Source organism: Pan troglodytes, chromosome 8 (genome assembly GCF_028858775.2).
Source record: "Pan troglodytes isolate AG18354 chromosome 8, NHGRI_mPanTro3-v2.0_pri, whole genome shotgun sequence".
Classification (NCBI taxonomy): Eukaryota; Metazoa; Chordata; class Mammalia; order Primates; family Hominidae; genus Pan; species Pan troglodytes.
In genome coordinates this window covers 59,345,768-59,363,579 of record NC_072406.2, presented here as the reverse complement: position 1 = coordinate 59,363,579, position 17,812 = coordinate 59,345,768, and the positions used below count along the sequence as shown (strand labels likewise).

Below are 17,812 nucleotides of genomic sequence, written 5' to 3'. Positions count from 1 at the left end.
TGAAGAGTTTTCTTATAAATTTATTATTTTCCCTCTAGTAAGCTGGTATCTTGGGGAGATACTTTGAGACTATGCAATGCTCTCTCTCCTCAGACTTTCACCTACTAATTTTAGCATCTATCAGTGCATTTGTGTCGGTGCAGTATTTATTATTGTGATCTCTGCCTGATGGTAATTCTCTATTTTTGTGTTTTGTATTTTTTTTTTTCTTGAGACAGAGTCTCACTCTGTTGCCCAGGCTGAAGTGCAGTGGCATGATCATGGCTCACTGCAGCCTCAACCTCCTGGGATCAATCAAACCTCCCACCTCAGCCTCCCGAATAGCTGGGACCATAGGGGCACACCTCCAAACCTGGTTAATTTTTCTATTTTTTGTAGAGACGGGGTTTTGCCATGTTGCCCAGGCTGGTCTCAAACTCCTGGGCTCAAGCCATCCACCTGCCTCAGCCTCCCAAAGTGCTGGGATTATAGGCATGAACCACTGAGCATGGCCAGTAATTCTCTATTTTTTTTTCTTTTCTCTCAGATTTATTAATTGGAATTCCATTGGAAGGAAGAGCTCTCTCTTCCCCTCTGGTTAGTTAATGAAATAAATATATCTTTATATCAGTAAGGATTTGTAAAGATTTTAATCTATGGGTTCTAATCCAATACTATCATTATTTTCTTACTCAAATTGCTTCAGCTTTAGCCAGTAGGTGTTCCTTCAGGTTGGCTCTTGCATTATTTCAACATGTCTTGTCTGGCACCACTAGACTTCCAGGCTTATCCTGAATTTGCCCTGACCCAGTCCTGTAATCAACCACTTTTAGCAGAGCTGGTTCCTTTCATTAGAGAACTATGTTGGCCAGACACAATGGCTCACACCTGTAATCCCAGCATTTTGGGAGGCCAAGATGGGTGGACTGCTGAAGCCCAGGAGTCCGAGACCAGCCAGAGCAACATGGTGAAATCCAGTCTCTACAAGAAATACAAAAATTAGCCAGGCGTGGTAGTGCACACCTATGGTACCAGCTACTTGGAAGGCTGAAGTGGGAGGCTGGCTTGAGCCCAGGAGGCGGAAGTTGGAGTAAGCCGAGATCGCACCACTGTACTCTAGCCTGGGCAACAGAGCCAGACCCTGTCTCAAAAAAAAAGAGAGGCCGGGCACGGTGGCTCACACGTGCAATCTCAGCACTTTGGGAGGCCAAAGTGGGCAGATCATTTGAGGTCAGGAGTTCAAGACCAGCCTGGCCAACATGGTGAAACCCCATCTCTACTAAAAATACAAAAATTATCTGGGCGTGGTGGCACGTACCTGTAGTCCCAGCTACTTGGGAGGCTGAAGCAGGAGAATTGCTCGAACCCAGGAGGCAGAGGTTGCAGTGAGCCAAGATCACGCCACTGCACTCCAGCCTGGGTGACAGAACAAGAGTCCATCTCAAAAAAAAAAAAAAAGAAAAGAAAAGAAAAGAAAATGTTTACAGACGAAGATCTGGGCACCAGGTACGCTCATTATTACTGGGGAGTAACTGCATCTGTGCTGTGCTCGCTCAATGGACAGAACTAGGAGATGTTTATGTATGTGTACTATCCCACCCATATACACATGCCTATATTTCTGTATCCATTTATCTATATTAAAAATCCTCAGTTTATAACAATACCTCTGGTTCGTTTTAAGCTTCCCTTGTTTATAATTTCTTTCTCCAACAGTGAGAAATCCAGCTTTCCTTATCTACAATCTATGTACTCATTTGTTCATTCTAGTATGTACATAAGGTTATTGCTAAGCCATTCCCCTTTGAGAAACATATTTCTAACTAGATTACAGCATTTATGTACAGTCCTTTCTGTCATTAGCCTTATAGAATCCAGTCAATATACTCTTTTCCACAGCTACTTAGGTTTGTTCTTTTCTTCCCCACCCCCTTCTGTGTAGTTATTTTATTCATTTGTAACAATATTAGGTTCATTTGTAACAATAATACATTCATTTGTTAGTGTCACTTCCTCCTGACCCCTGCTATCCTGTTCCCATTCCCCACTTTCTTCCACCCCTCTCCTACGTGCCCCCTGTAGGTGACCAATCTCTTTAGTTTCTGGTTTATCCTTCCTGCATTTTCTTTCCACAAATAAACAGAGGTATTTTCTTATTCCTCCATTCCTTCTTACAGGAAGGACAGCATACTACATACAGTTTTGGGGGGCTTATGTTTTCACATAACAGTATGTCCTGGGAATCACTCCATATCAGTTCGTAGAGATCTTTTTCATTCTTTTTGTACAGCTGCATAGTACATAGTGTTCCACTATGTGAATGTACCATAACTTAGTGAATCATTCTCCTATATATTTTGCAATTATAAACAATACTGCAATGAATAACCTTGTGATATGTATTTTCATATTGTTGGAGGTGTAGCTTCAGGGTAGATTCCTAGAAGTGGGATTGCTAGGTTGAAAGCTAAGTACATATGTAATTTTGTTAGATATTGCCAAATATCCCTTCAAAAGGGTTGTAGCAATTTGCATTCCTACCACCAATGTATAAGAGGGCACATTACCTCACAGTTGCGCCAACAGAATGTGCTTTTTTTTTAAATTTTGCCAATCTGATAGGTGAGAAATGGTATCTCCATGTAGTTTTAATTTGAATTTCTCTAATAAGTTATATTTGATAGCCATTTTTATATCTTTTTTTGAAAATTGACTGTTCATCTCTTTTTCACATTTTCCCTTTCGCCAGGCTAGAGTGCAGTGGCATGAATACAGCTCACTGCAGCCTCAACCTCCTGGGTTCAAACAATCCTCCTGCCTCAGCCTCCTACGTAGCTGGGACCATAGGCATGCACCACACCTGGCTAATTTTTTGACTTTTTGTAGAGACAGGGTCTCACTATGTTGCCCAGGCTGGACTCAAACTCCTGAGCTCAAGTGATTCTCCCACCTCAGCTTTCCAAAATGCTATGATTACCAGTGTGAACAACCACACCCTTTGTCACTCAAGGTTTAAAAGTTCTTTATATATTAGGGATATTAGCCTTTTGTTGTATGCTACAAATATTTTCTCCAAGTTTGTCAGTTGTCTTTTGACTTTGTTTATAGTGTTTTGGTTATGCAAAATTTATTTTTCTATAGTAAAATGTATCAGTTTGTCTTCTACTGCCCCTGGATTCTGAGTAATATTAAGAAAAAGCCTTTCCCTACACCAAGATTACAGAGGATTCATTCAGGTTTCCTTCTTGTTGTTGCATGATTTTATTTTTTACATTTAGACTATTAATCCATATGGTGTTTATTACTGTTTGTTGTGAGATATGTGTCCAATTTTCCCTTTTTTCCAAATGGCTACCCAGTTGTCTCAGCACCATTTATTAAGAAGTTAGCTTTTATCTCACTGATTCCAGATACTATCTTTGTCATATATTAAATTGCTATATGTAGGTGGGTCTAATTCTAATCTTCTTACTCTGTTCCACTGGTCTACTTGTCTATTCATGCATCAGTACTTCACTGTTTTAATTACAGAGGCTTTATAGTATGTTTTAACATCTGGTAAAGCTAGTTCCCCTCCTCTGTAGTTTTCCTTTGTCAGTCTTTTCCTAGCTATTCTTGCATTCTGTTTTCCCATATGAGCTTTAGTATCAACTTTTATATGCCACAACATATATATTTTCATTGGAACTACATTGAATTTACATATTAACTTAGGAAGAACTGACATCATTATAATGTTGAGTCATCCTATCCAAGAACAGGGAATGTCTTTCCATTTATTCATGTCTTCATTTCTTTCTGGAGTGTTTAAATTTTTTCCTCATATAGGCTTTGCATATTTCTTGTTAACTGTATTTTGAACTATCTTCTTTATTACTATAGTAAATGAGTTTTTCACTATCATTATGCCCTCTGTTTATTATTTGTGTATATTAAGTCTAATTACTATTATTATTTTTTTTTTTTGAGACAGGGCCTTGCTCTGTTGCCCAGGCTGAAGTACAGTGGTGCAATCACAGCTCACTGCAACCTCATCCCCCAGCCTGGGCTCAAGCAATCCTTTTACCTCAGCCTCCCAAACAGCTGGGACCACAGGTATGTGCCACCACACCCAGCTTTTTTTTCTTTTTCTTTTTCTTTTTTGTAGCCCAGGCTGGTCTTGAATTCCTGGGCTGAAGCTGTCCACCCACTTTCATCTCCCAAAGGGCTAGAATTACAGACGCAAACCACTGCACTCAGCCTAATGATATTTTTTAACATTAATTTTGCATCCTGTTATATCATTGAATTATCTTATTATTTAAATTTGTTTTAACTTTGATTCCCTGGAGTTTTCAGGTATGTTATCAGAGCATTTGTAAATAGAGATAATTTTCATTCTTCTTTATCCATTCAAATGTTCAAATGCCTCTTCTTTCTTTTTTTTTTTTTTTTTTTTTTTTTGGAGACAGAATCTCGCTCTGTCGCTCAGGCTGCAGTGCAGTGTAGTGGTGCTCACTGCAACCTCCACCTCCTAGGTTCAGGCAATTCTCATGCCTCAGCCTCCTGAGTAGCTGGGACCACAGGCATGCACCACCACACCTGGCTAATTTTTCATCTTTTTAGTACAGACAGGGTTTTGCTATGTCGGCCAGGCTGGTCCCAAACTCCTGGCCTCAAGTGATCCGCCCACCTTGGCCTCTCAAAGTGCTGGGATTACAGGCGTGAGCCACCGCACCAGACCAGATGCCTCTTCTTGTCTAAGTGCATTAGCTGATAATTCTAGTATAAGATGAATAGTTGCAGAGATAGTGGACATCCTTATCTTTTTCCTGGTTTTAATGACAATGCCTCGAGTGCTTTTCTATTAAATAAGACATTGGCATTAGGACTAAGTATCTATTTTATTGATATAGTATTAATCATATTATAATGCTGTATTGATGCTATATTTATTTATTTAAGAAAAAAATTTTTTTTGAGACAAGGTCTGACTCTGGTCACCCAGGCAGAAGTGCTGTGGTACAATCATGGCTCACTGCAGCCTCAACTTTCTTTCCCACTTAAGCCTCCCCAGTAGCTGTAACTACAGGTGTGCACCACTACACCTGGCTAATTTTTCCATATTTTTAGTAGAGATGAGGTTTCACCATATCATCCAGGCTGGTGTCGAGCTCCTGGGCCCAAGTAATCCTTCTGCCTCAGCCACCCAGAGTGCTGGGATTACAGGCATAAGCCACTGTGCCAGGCTGATACTATATTTATTGATACTGAAAGGGAAAGTATCCTAGTATATTACTAGTTAACAGTATTATACAAATGTTGATTTCCTGTTGTTGATATTGTACTAAAGTTATATAAGATATCACCATTGGGAGAAGCTAGAAGAAGAGTTCATGGGACTTTATGTATTATTTTTGCAATCCCCTGTGATTCTATAATTATACAGATAATATTTTAAAAACTTTTAAATTTGAAATATTATCTGTATGCTAATAACTCTAAAATTTGCCTCTTAATTTTAAACCTGTCTTCTGAGTCCTGAACTTTGTTTCCAGTTCTTATATGACATTTCCACTTGAATATCTCAAAGATATCTAAAACTTAACATGCCTTGAAACATAGCCCTTTTCCCCACAAACCAGTTCCCTCTCAGTCTTTCCCAATAAAGGCTACCTAGTTACTTAAACCAGTAATCCAGTAGCAGTAGATTGTCCCTCTTCCCTGATCCCCAGACCCACATCATCAGAAAATCCTATTAACTCTATTTACAAATATATCTCGGCTCTTTAGCTCCACTGGCCTCCCATTATCTCTCAACTGCAGCTATTGTAACAACTTCCTAACCCTGATTCTACTCCATGATCAATCCTTCTCAACTAGAACCATGGCATTCTGTATCTTAACCCTTTGTTAGTTTCCTTCATAGCACTCATTATCACCTGCAAATATTTTACTTATATGTCTGTTTCATTCATTTTTTTTGGTCTGTCTTCCACATGAGAACATAAGCTCCAGGAGGACAGGCACCATTGTACCCCCAGTGTACAGTAAACACAGTTCCTGAAATAATGTCAACACATAATTAATATATATTGGATAGATGAAGAACTCTATTTGAGTTGTCTATGAAATATGTCAGAGTTGGTTTTCTGCTGATGGGCCACCCTAGTATATAATGAAACCTTGCCCATTCCAAACACAGTTCTTGTTATTCTAATTGTTGCTCTTCCCTTCTACTTGCTCTGCCTTTCTTTAAGAATTCAAAGATTGGAATTCCATGCTCTATCTTCCATATACATCCTATAACTTTCCTATTATTCCAGTTATCTTCTTGTATAATCAGCATATTTCTCTAGCTATTTTCTTGTATGATATTTCAGCATTTTATCAAATATATTTTGCTAGCTTATTATTTCTCCCTCTAATATTACTATGTTACTACTACATTATGTGCAGGTTCAACATCTTATATTCATTTTCTCACTTAATCTTCATAACAACCCTATAAGGTATATACGTATTTTTATCTCCATTTCACAGAAAAGGAGATAAAGGTATAGTGAAGTGAAATAACTTGCCTAAAGACAAAGACTGGAAGTAAGAGGGCCAGGATTCAAATCCTGGTCTATCTGAGTCCAGTGACCAAAACCACAAGTTTATACTGTTTCCCTTACTTTGTTTTCTTTCTTTTTTTTATGTTATTTTATTTCCTAGAGGAGGAGATAGCTGCTAGTTTCCTCATTAAACAGCTTCTTTTAAAGAAGAGAAAACTGGACATTAAAGAAGAAAGATAGCTTTTCTTAGCAGTGGTAGACAGGAGAATAAGGATTCAAACCACAGCTGTCTGAATACGAGACCAATACATTTTTATTACCTCAAGGATTCTTAATCAGAGGCTCAGAAGTTCCACAGAAGAACTTCAGAGGTCCATGGAATGCTTTAGAATTATAAGCAAAATTTTGTGCCTATCTACATAAGTCCAGTTTTCTGGAGAAATGGTCTATAGATTCTCAAAGAGGTCTCTGACTCCCTAAAAGGTGAAGAACCACCACTATACTGACAGCCTAAGAAAACGAAACATGAGACCCAATACTTCTTAAAATAAATGTGATTTACAATGTACAAGTTCATTTCTTAAAATTCTATTTTCATTCTTACTAATGAAAAGAAACCAATACTCTCCAACTGTTTAGAAAACATTTTGTAAAAGAACCATTTTAACCCTAATCTTTCCTAGTATGTTTTTATACTTTAAACACTAATACATTACTTCATTTAAAATGTGCCTTACATTCTTCAGGCTGAATAGATGAATAACTCCCAAGATTTAATAACTGACTGCTAAATGTTGATTGTAGTACTGTCTCACCAATCCATTGGTCCTCATGAATAACAACATCTAGAGAGAGAAAAAACATTCTGATCATGCCATAAATTCCTTCACAATGTGGTTAACCTACTAGTCACAGCAAAATATTATGCATGCCTCCCATATACCAAGCAACTAGAGATCAAATAGGTTAAATAACCTGCCTAAGGGCAAGAAATGACAAAACAGCAAATCTAAAATCTAAATCTAGGTAAATTAACAAAATTGCTTCTTTATATTCAAATGATAGCAGTATGGAAGTCCACTGCTCTATATAAAAAAGGTTTAATAGTTTTTATTTACATAAGGAAAATGTTATCATGTATATTTCTGATACATCAAAAATAATTTTTTTAGGACCAGAAGGCAAAGTAGTGGTTCCAAAGCCGTAGTGCCTAGGAGAGTAATAATATTCAGTATGCACTGGTCCCTTCTACTATAAATATATCTGAATATAAGGCATTCTTAACACACTTGATTATTTTTCCCTAAATAGCACGATAATTATCTTCCACATAAGTTAAAAGTGAAAGACTTTGGAGGTAGGGAACATTTTCCAATTGGAAAGAGAGAGCTGTATATCTAAGACGGATAGAGTAGAATCAGGTAGAACTAAACATACCAACAGGTAGAAACAATTGTAGGTAGAGCAAAACGTGTGAGCTGTAAAGAGAAAGAGGGGAAGGGAGCTATCTCTAAGGCAGGATCTAATCAGCATACAGTGTCAGAGGTATAAACATATATTAACAATAGTGAAATAATTTAGAGATAATAGGAAAGAAAACCAAGGATGTATAAATTCCAAGTGATTACTTACAGATTTAGATTCCAGACTCTTTCCTCAGCTTTTGAACCTTTTATCTACAACTGCCTAATGGAAATTCCCACCTGGATATTCCATTGGCTCCCCAAACTCAGCAATGTCCAAATCTGCTTTTCCTTTCATAGCGCCCAACTCATTTGTTGACGCTATGCTGCTAATAAGTAAACTAAAATCTGAAGTCATCTTGCCTCTCCCTTCCCACTCCTTGCCACCAGCCCCCACCTACCCCTCTGCTGCTTAAATGTGCCCATGCCCCACCACTACTACTGTTTTACATTACACATTCCTTTCCCTCCCAACAGGTGCTTGTCCCGCCTGCAACCCATTTCTTACAATGCTAATGAGTCATTTATCAGAGCATTAACGAGTTCAGGCGAGTGATATATCAGAGCATTAATGAGTTCAGGTGACTTACTAAAAAACAGTGGTTCCCCACTGCCTAGCCAGGAAGAGCTAGTACAGCATTCAAGACTTTTCATGATCCAACATTCAGGATGCATGTTCTTCAGAAAAAAGGAAAAGACAAGAAATTTCAAGGAGAGCATTCTGAAAGCTAGGACTGTGAAGCCTATGTTGGATTAGTGACATGGTAATCACTAGTGGTGCATGGAGGGGATGGGTAGACCGCCCTGGCCTCCTGGCTCCTTCCTACCCTCTCACTGACATGCCCCAGCTCCTAGTCCTTATTCTGTTTGTCCTTTAAACACTGTGGTTTCCCAATGTTAAGCCTCCCATCTTCTTCTAATTCTAGTCAGTAGTCTCCCTTAGGTAATCCTTATTTTTGGCATCTCTTCATTCTATTGCTAGAAGTTATAATAGCAAACTGTCTACTGTGTTGGTATTCAACAAGGTCTGGAATACATCTGTTACTTCAAATTTTTCAGTTTGGGCCGGGCGCGGTGGCTCACACCTGTAATCCCAGAACTTTGGGAGGCCGAGGTGGGCAGATCACAAGGTCAGGAGTTTGAGACCAGCCCGGCCAATATGGTGAAACCCTGTCTCTACTAAAAATACAAAAATTAGTCAGGCGTGGTGGCGGGCTCCTGCAGTCCCAGCTACTTGGGAGGCTGAGGCAGGAGAATCACTTGAACCCAGGAGGCAGAGGTTGCAGTGAGTCGAGATCACGCCACTGCACTCCAGCCTGGGCAACAGAGCAAGACTCCATCTCAAAAAAAAAAAAAAAAAAAAAGGAAGATTTCTGTTTGTGGGTATATATCAATAGGTAGTATGAACTACCCAAGCTATCCAACTAAGTTCACTGCCTCATTAGGACAACAAAAAAAAAAAAAAAAAAAGGAAGATTTCTGTTTGTGGGTATATATCAATAGGTAGTATGAACTACCCAAGCTATCCAACTAAGTTCACTGCCTCATTAGGACAACAGAAAAGTGTAGATTTCTTTTTTTCCCAACATTTCCATCTGTTCCACACAAAAGAAACTTATTCAGAAATCGGTGAACTAGATCCTCTTTTTCTTAAAAAGACCAAAAAAATCTGATTTTTTAAAAAAATGTTCATAGAAATCATCTAAATGTCTTATAATAGGAAAATGGTTAAGTAAATTGCATTACAGCCACCAGAGAGAATGTTACCTAGTCGTTAACAACTATAGAGATGTTAGGAAAAAATACAGAGATTGCAGAGTTGAGTTTACACCTACCTAGGAAAAAGGAAAAGGCCCCTGAGAGGTCCCTGCTGACATTAATTGCCTCGGTAAAATGACCATGGTCCAGGATCCAGCCCTCTTTTACAGTCTGGGAAACTTAATTTTGTTAACACTCCAAAACTAGATTTCAGCTCTGCAACATAAGCTCATACTAAATCAATTAATGAAACAAATTAAAGAAAAAAACATTTTTTTTTCATTTACAATGAGGCATTAATTGCCCAAAAAAAAACAGTATTTCAGCCTGTTCTCATGCTGTGGGCAGCTCTACAACTAGAAAGCCAAATCACAAGCAAAGAGGTATTCAGCAAGCACTGAATCAGAACAGAGGGAGTTAGGTGAATTGAACCTCCAATAATATAATCACATATAAATAATATTAGCTAATACTGCCAGTGGGATGTGGCTATGCTAAGCCTGTTCACTACAATTTTGTGTTTACCTCTTTATAAAAGATTGTACTCGGCCCAGCGCGGTGGCTCACGCCTGTAATCCCAGCACTTTGGGAGGCCGAGGCGGGCGGATCACGAGGTGAGGATATCGAGACCATCCTGGCTAACACAGTGAAACCCTGTCTCTACTAAAAATACAAAAAAATTAGCCGCGCGCGGTGGCAGGCGCCTGTAGTCCCAGCTATTCGGGAGGCTGAGGCAGGAAAATGGCGTGAACCCGAGAGGCGGAGCTTGCAGTGAGCAGACATCGCGCCACTGCACTCCAGCCTGGGTGCCAGAGCCAGACTCCGTCTCAAAAAAAAAAAAAAGATTGTACTTGACAATCCTACAGGAACACCAAGGTACATTAGCTAAGGTTCTTATTCCTCCTGTAAACTATTTGGTAGGACTATCAATATTGCTTCGAAGTTTTATTTTTCTAAATACCTCCTCTGTATCACATTCTTTCTTTAGATATTTTATTAAGCTTAATCAACTTCCTCCTGCTCTAATACACCATGTGTCAATTTTAAATCAACAAAGAACACGTAACACAATGTTAGATATGTTCGGTGAAAACATATTCTGGCCAGGCACGGTGGCTCACACTTGTAATCCTAGCATTTTGGGAGGGCGAGGTGGGCGGATCACCTGAGGACAGGAGTTCGAAACCAGCCCGGCCAACATGGTGAAACCCCGTCTCTACTAAAAATACAAAAATTAGCCAGGCATGGTGGCTTGCACCTGTAATCTCAGCTACTCGAGAGGCTGAGGCAGGAGAATCACCTGCACCCAGGAGGCGGAGGTTGCAGTGAGTCAAGATTGTGCCACTGCGCTCCAGCCTGGGTGACAGAGCAAGACTGTCTCAAAAAAAAAAAAAAATTAAATATTCTCTCTGGGTGCAGCGGCATGCGTGCCTGTAGTCCTGGCTACTTGAGAGACTGAGGCAGGAGGCTCACTTGAGCCCAGGAGTTCAGAGTTGTAGCCGATCAGGTGTCTGCACTAAGCTTGCCATCAATATAGTGACCTCCTGGGAGTGGAGGACCACAGGTTCCCTAAGGAGGGGTGAACTGGTCCAGGTTGGAAACAAGCGCATGTTAAAAATACCATGGGCACGGTAGCTCACGCCTGTAATCCTAGCACTTTGGGAGGCTGCGGCAGGAGGATCAATTGAGCCCAGGAGTTGGAGATCAGACTGGGTAATGCAGTAAGATCCTGTCCTTATTAAACAAACAAACAAAAAATTAAAAATAACAATTTAAAAATTCTCATGCTGATCAGTAATGGGATTGTGCCCGTGAGTACCCACTGCACTTGGCAACATAGCAAGACTCTGTCTCTTAAAAATAAATAAATTAAAAATTAAAAAAACAAAATGTTCTTTATGGTTACAACTATATAGTAAGAGTATAAATTCTGGAGTCTAGGAGAAACTATAGCTTTGCCACTTCCTAGATGTATGACATTGGACAAGTTACTTTACTTCTCTGGGCTTCAGCTTCCTCAACTGAAAAGTGGGGATAAAAATCAGTACCTTCCTCATATACTTGTTGTAATGAAATATGCATGTAAAATCTAAAACAGGGTCTCACAAACTAAGCTCCCAATAAATATGAGCTTCTATGTGTGATATATACACACATGCACACACATTTTAAGGAGAACAGAGAAAATAACTGGAAGGCAACACTCTCGAACTCTATTGGTGGTCATATGAAGTTTGTATAATACCAGTTTTTTCCTTTCCATATTTCCAAGTGTAATTAATATAATTTTGATAATAAAATAAGGCAACAGAAATCAATAACTGTTCCCACAGTAAAAACACAATGTGCACAGCATTATTAGACATTAGGTAAAGAAGCAGAAAGGTCTGACTCTGTTGCTCGGGCTGGAGTGCAGTGGCCCAATCAAAGCTCACTGCAGCCTCAACCTCCTGGGCTCAAGCAATCCTCTCACGTCAGCCTCCTGGGTAGCTGGGACTACAGGCTCGCAAAACTTAATTTATTTTTTGTAGAGACGGGTTCTGTGTTGCCAAGGCTGGTCTCAAATTCCTGGCCTCAAGCAATCTTCCTGCCTCAGCCTCCCAAAGTGCTGGGATTACAAGTGTGACCCACTCCACCTGACTAGGGAAGGCTTATTAAAGGAGGGGATAAGTGGAAAGAAGGGGCAGAGCTGAGAAGGATAGAACAGAGGCCCAGAAGTGGCAATGGGCAGCAGAGTGGACAATGGAAAGGAGAACAATGCAGATGCGATAAAGGGATCAATTATGCTGAGCTCAGAAGAGGCAAATGACTAAAGATCAAAACCACAATGAGATACCATCTCACACCAGTTAGAATGGCAATCATTAAAAAGTCAGGAAACAACAGGTGCTGGAGAGGATGTGGAGAAATAGGAACACTTTTACACTGTTGGTGGGACTGTAAACTAGTTCAACCATTGTGGAAGTCAGTGTGGCGATTCCTCAGGGATCTAGAACTAGAAATACCATTTGACCCAGCCATCCCATTACTGGGTATATACCCAAAGGACTATAAATCTTGCTGCTATAAAGACACATGCACATGTATGTTTATTGCGGCATTATTCACAATAGCAAAGACTTGGAACCAACCCAAATGTCCAACAATGATAGACTGGATTAAGAAAATGTGGCACATATACACCATGGAATACTATGCAGCCATAAAAAATGATGAGTTCATGTCCTTTGTAGGGACATGGATGAAATTGGAAATCATCATTCTCAGTAAACTATCACAAGAACAAAAAACCAAACACCGCATATTCTCACTCATGGATTGGAATTGAACAATGAGATCACATGGACACAGGAAGGGGAATATCACACTCTGGGGACTGTGGTGGGGTGGGGGGAGGGGGGAGGGATAGCATTGGGAGATATACCTAATGCTAGATGACGAGTTGGTGGGTGCAGCGCACCAGCATGGCACATGTATACATATGTAACTAACCTGCACAATGTGCACATGTACCCTAAAACTTAAAGTATAATAAAAATAAAAAATAAAAAATAAAAAAAGAAAGAGTCTTCAAAGACTAAGTGGGAGAAAAACAAAAACAAACAAAACTTAGCTTTATAAAATAAGCTACCACTATACCATAATGACCTCACCTGTGAGTAGAATTATATCTCCAAGAAACACCGTAAATGCCCAAAATGCTGCAGTCCTCCACAGAAAAACCTTCTTCTTAGTTTCTGATTGATCAATTACTGTAACTGTTGCTAAAGGCACTTTAGAGCCAGAATTTGGTCCGAATTTTATGTTTATTTCCTTCACATGGCATGGAGATAGCACCATGACTAAACAATTATACTTCTGGCTTTTAGAATCACAGTTTTTTATTAATGATGTTTTTTTAATACTCTTAAATTCAGACACATTTCTCCGATCCATTTCTACAGCAGAATCTCCTCCATTAGAAATCAACTTCATTTTCTTAGCTACTTGAAGGACTCTAGATAGAGCTTCAGACTGGCCCACTTTATCTTCAGAGGTACAGCTTCTTTTAATAGCACTTTTGTGGAAGGTATTTAGTTGGGAACACAGTATTCCTGAGCTACACAACTCAATACATATCTCATTTGGTGGCAGTTCATCTTCAGAACTGAAAAGTTCTTGAGATCCTGTATGTTCTTTAAGACCTTTATCAGAGTTTATGTGAATGCGGCTATTTTCTGTTTTAGGACAAACAGGACTAAAAAGTTCAAGGGACTATGCTTGGTTTTGTCCACTTTCATATGCTTCTGTAAAACCATCAAGCTGAATCGAATTCTCTTCAGGTATTCTTATCTCCCCGTAACTTGCCTTTGGTTCAGTCTCCATGTTTACATTCCCTTTATTTACAGGACTCCGCCTTTTATCTTTCTTTTGAGCTAAAAAAGCAACCTGGCTGGAGGTAATTATACTGAGAAATTCTGTATCAGTTGATATTTTAAGGTCTGAGACCTTCCTAACTGCTGCTTCAGACCTTGACTTATCTACTGCGTTCGAGGAAAATAATCCCAAACACTGGTTTTGTATTTCATGATATTCTGTTGGCACACACTCTCTTTGTACCACTTCAGGCCCTATATTAATTTTTTCAGTACTACAAACCAAATCCAACACAGCTGCACATTTATGGCCCAACTGAAACAAATTTGTGTTAAAGTTCTGACCACATATATCTGGCTGATGTTTAGGCTGTTCATCTCTAATTTTATTTTCACTGAGAAGTTTTGATACTTTTCTTCTTCGGTTAAATGCGGAACTGTGCTTTTAAATCCACATATTTGCATATTAGAGCTAGTTATATCACTCAGTCTAGAGGAGTGAATCTTCTGGGATTCTATATTCTGTGTTTCAGAAACAGAACGTACAAAGTCATCTTTCACATGAACATGTCTATTCATACAGTTTGCTAAGAAATGACCACTAAGATCTGGAGAACCAATAGATTCTGGGACTTTATAGTTTTCAAGATTTTTGTGCTGTTTTTCATCCTTCAGATATAAAGAATGTTGACTGTATAAAAGCTGAATTTTTTTCCAGGGGTCAGCAACAGACATTAAAGAAGCTGTGTCTTCTGATACTGTCATTTTCAGTGGAGCAACTGGAGCACCCCAAAAAATGTGGACTTGAGATCCTCCACTCACGATTTCTGATAAAAATGAAAAATCCAAAATTAATGTATTGTCAGCATATTTTTGCATATGGATATTAACTTAATAATGTACCAAAAGAAAATATAACTGAGTCAAAAACATAATTAACATAGGTGATTTTTTTGATATGCCATTTAATTATATAAAATTAATAAATACACAAGAAATTATTAAGGAGAAATCACAATATTCACAAAAATTTTTCACCTAAAGACTCTCTTTAGGCCGGGTGCAGTGGCTCACACCTGTAATCCCAGCTCTTTGGGAGGCCGAGGCGGGTGGATCACGAGGTAAGGAGATCGAGACCATCCTGCCTAACAGCGTGAAATGCCGTCTATACTAAAAATAAAAAATTAGCTGGGCGTGGTAGCACACGCCTGTAGTCCCAGCCACTTGAAGGCTGAGGCGGAAGAATCGCTTGAACCCAGGAGGCGGAGGTTGCAGTGAGCCTAGATTGCACCACTGCACTCTAGCCTGGGCAACAGAGTGAGACTCCATCTCAAAAAAAGACTCTCTTTAAGGGACATAAAGCTAAGCACACTCACATCAAACAAGTTAATAGGTTTTTAGTATGTTTGTTTCATTTGAGATGGAGTCTTGCTCTGTTGCCCAGGCTGGACTGCGGTGTTGCCATCTAGGCTTACTGCAACGTCCGCCTCCCAGGTTCAACCAATTCTCCTGCTTCAGCCCCCTGATTAGCTGGGATTACAGTCTGTGCCACCATGCCCGCCTAATTTTTGTACTTTTAGTAGAGACGGGGTTTCACCATGTCGGCCAGGCTGGTCTCAAACTCCTGACCTCAAGAAATCCACTTGCCTCTGCCTTTCAAAGTGCTGGGATTACAGGCGTGAGCCACCGCACCTGGCCTGTTTCTTATGTTGTAAAAACTTGCCCCATTTAAATAACAAGTTAGTAAAGAATGGGAAAAGAGGCATTTGTTTAACTATATTACAGTCACCTTTAAATTACTCATTTTGGGGCAGAGCACAGTGGTTCACGCCTGTAATCGCAGCACTTTGGGAGGCCAAGGGGGTGGATCACTTGAGGTCAGGAGTTCAAGACCAGTCAGGCCAAGATGGCAAAACCCCATCTCTACTAAAAATACAAAAATTAGCCGGCTGTGATGGCCCGTGCCTATAGTCTCAGTTACTCGGGAGTCTGAGGCAAGAGAAGTGCTTGAACCCAGGAGGAGGAGGTTGCAGTGAGCCAAGATCTCGCCACTGCACTCCAGCCTGGGTGACAAAGCGAGACTCCATCTCAAAAAAAAAAAAAAAATTACTCATTTTTGGCCAGCCATGGTGGCTCACACCGGTAATCCCAGCACTTTGGGAGGCCGAGGTGGGAGGATCACTTGAGACCAGCAGTTCGAGGCCAGCTTGGACAACATAGTAAGACCACCATCTCTACAAAAAAATTTAAAAACTAAAAAATTTCTTAAAATTAGCTGGACATAGTGGTGGAACACCTATAGTCCCAGCTACTAGGGAGACTGGGAGACTGAGGTGGGAGGATTACTTGAGCCTGAGAGGCGGACATTGCAGTGAGCCATGATCACACCACTGCACTTCAGTCTGAGTAACAAAGTAAGACCCTTTATTTATTTATTTATTTATTTATTTATTTAGAGACAGAGTTTTGCTCTTGTCACCCAGTCTGGAGTGCAATGACGCGATCTCAGCTCACTGCAACCTCCTGTCTCCCAGGTTCAAGCAATTCTCCTGTCTCAATCTACCGAGTAGCTGAGATTACAGCCATCTACCACCATGCCCAGCTAATTTTAGTTTTTTTAGTAGAGATGGGGTGTCACCATGTTGGCCAGGCTGGTCGCAAACTCCTGACCTCAAGTGATCCACCCACCTTGGCCTCCCAAAGTGTTGGGATTACAGGTGTGAGCCACCGTGCCTGGCGAGAACCTCTTTTTAAAAAAATGATTAAGAATCACTACTATTGCTATAACTACATATTCCAACCTCATTTAATCCTCATAGAAAGAATAACCTTCATAAGGAATAACTGGTATATTAGCTGTTCTATTGCATGTCATTATTAGATTTACCACTGGGGGCCCCAAATAGCACAGCAAAAGCCTTCAAGTTCAAAATACATTAATATATCAAACCCAAGTGGAAGGAGAAATATATTATCTTGAAATGTTGGTTGGGGCCAGGTGTGGTGGCTCACGCCTGTAATCCCAGCACTTTGAGAGGCCGAAGTGGGAGGATCACCTGAGGTCAGGAGTCCGAGACCAGCCTGGCCAACATGGCTAAACTTCATCTCTACTAAAAACACAAAAATTACCAGGGCGTGATGGCACGAGCCTGTAGTCTCAGCTACTAGGGAGGCTGAGGCAGGAGAATCGCTTGAACCCGGGAGGTTGCAGTGAGCCAAGATCGTGCCACTGCACTCCAGCACTCCAGCCTGGGTGACAGAGTGAGACTCTGTCTCAAAAAAAAAAAAAAAAGAGTTGGTGGGAATACTTAGATATATGCAAATAAAATGCATAACATTACCATGATAATGAATTCTCCTCCATCAGATCTTTGGCTTTCTTCTCCAATGGTTTCTTCCCTTTAGCTTCAAATCTTTATTTTATTTTATTTTATTTTTTGAGTTAGGGTCTCTCTCTTGTCACCCAGGCTGGAGTACAATGGTGCAATCATGGCTCACTGCAGCCTGAAGCTGCTGGGCTCAAGCTACCATCCAGCCACAGCCTCCGAAATAGCTGGGACTACAGATACATACTGTCACGCTCAGCTACAAATCTTTAAAAATAAAACCAACCCACCCCCCCCACAAACTTGTTTGTTGTTTCTTACATCTCATTTCTCTAATCTTCAACCACTTCTACTCCAACCATTTTGCTATAAAAGTTTTCACTATAGAAACCAAT

General features: G+C 40.1%; 1 protein-coding gene across 1 annotated transcript in view; it reads right to left on the bottom strand.

Moving 5' to 3' along the window:
* LOC129136179 (shieldin complex subunit 2-like) overlaps positions 1–14,906 on the bottom strand; it is a 42,349-nt gene extending 27,443 nt beyond the window's left edge. Inside the window, 3 exon segments of the mRNA XM_063781712.1 lie at positions 7,253–7,360; positions 14,437–14,499; positions 14,502–14,906. Coding sequence (XP_063637782.1) covers positions 7,253–7,360; positions 14,437–14,499; positions 14,502–14,856 — 526 coding nt within the window. The 5' untranslated portion in view covers positions 14,857–14,906.
* Positions 14,907–17,812: the final 2,906 nt, after the last annotated feature.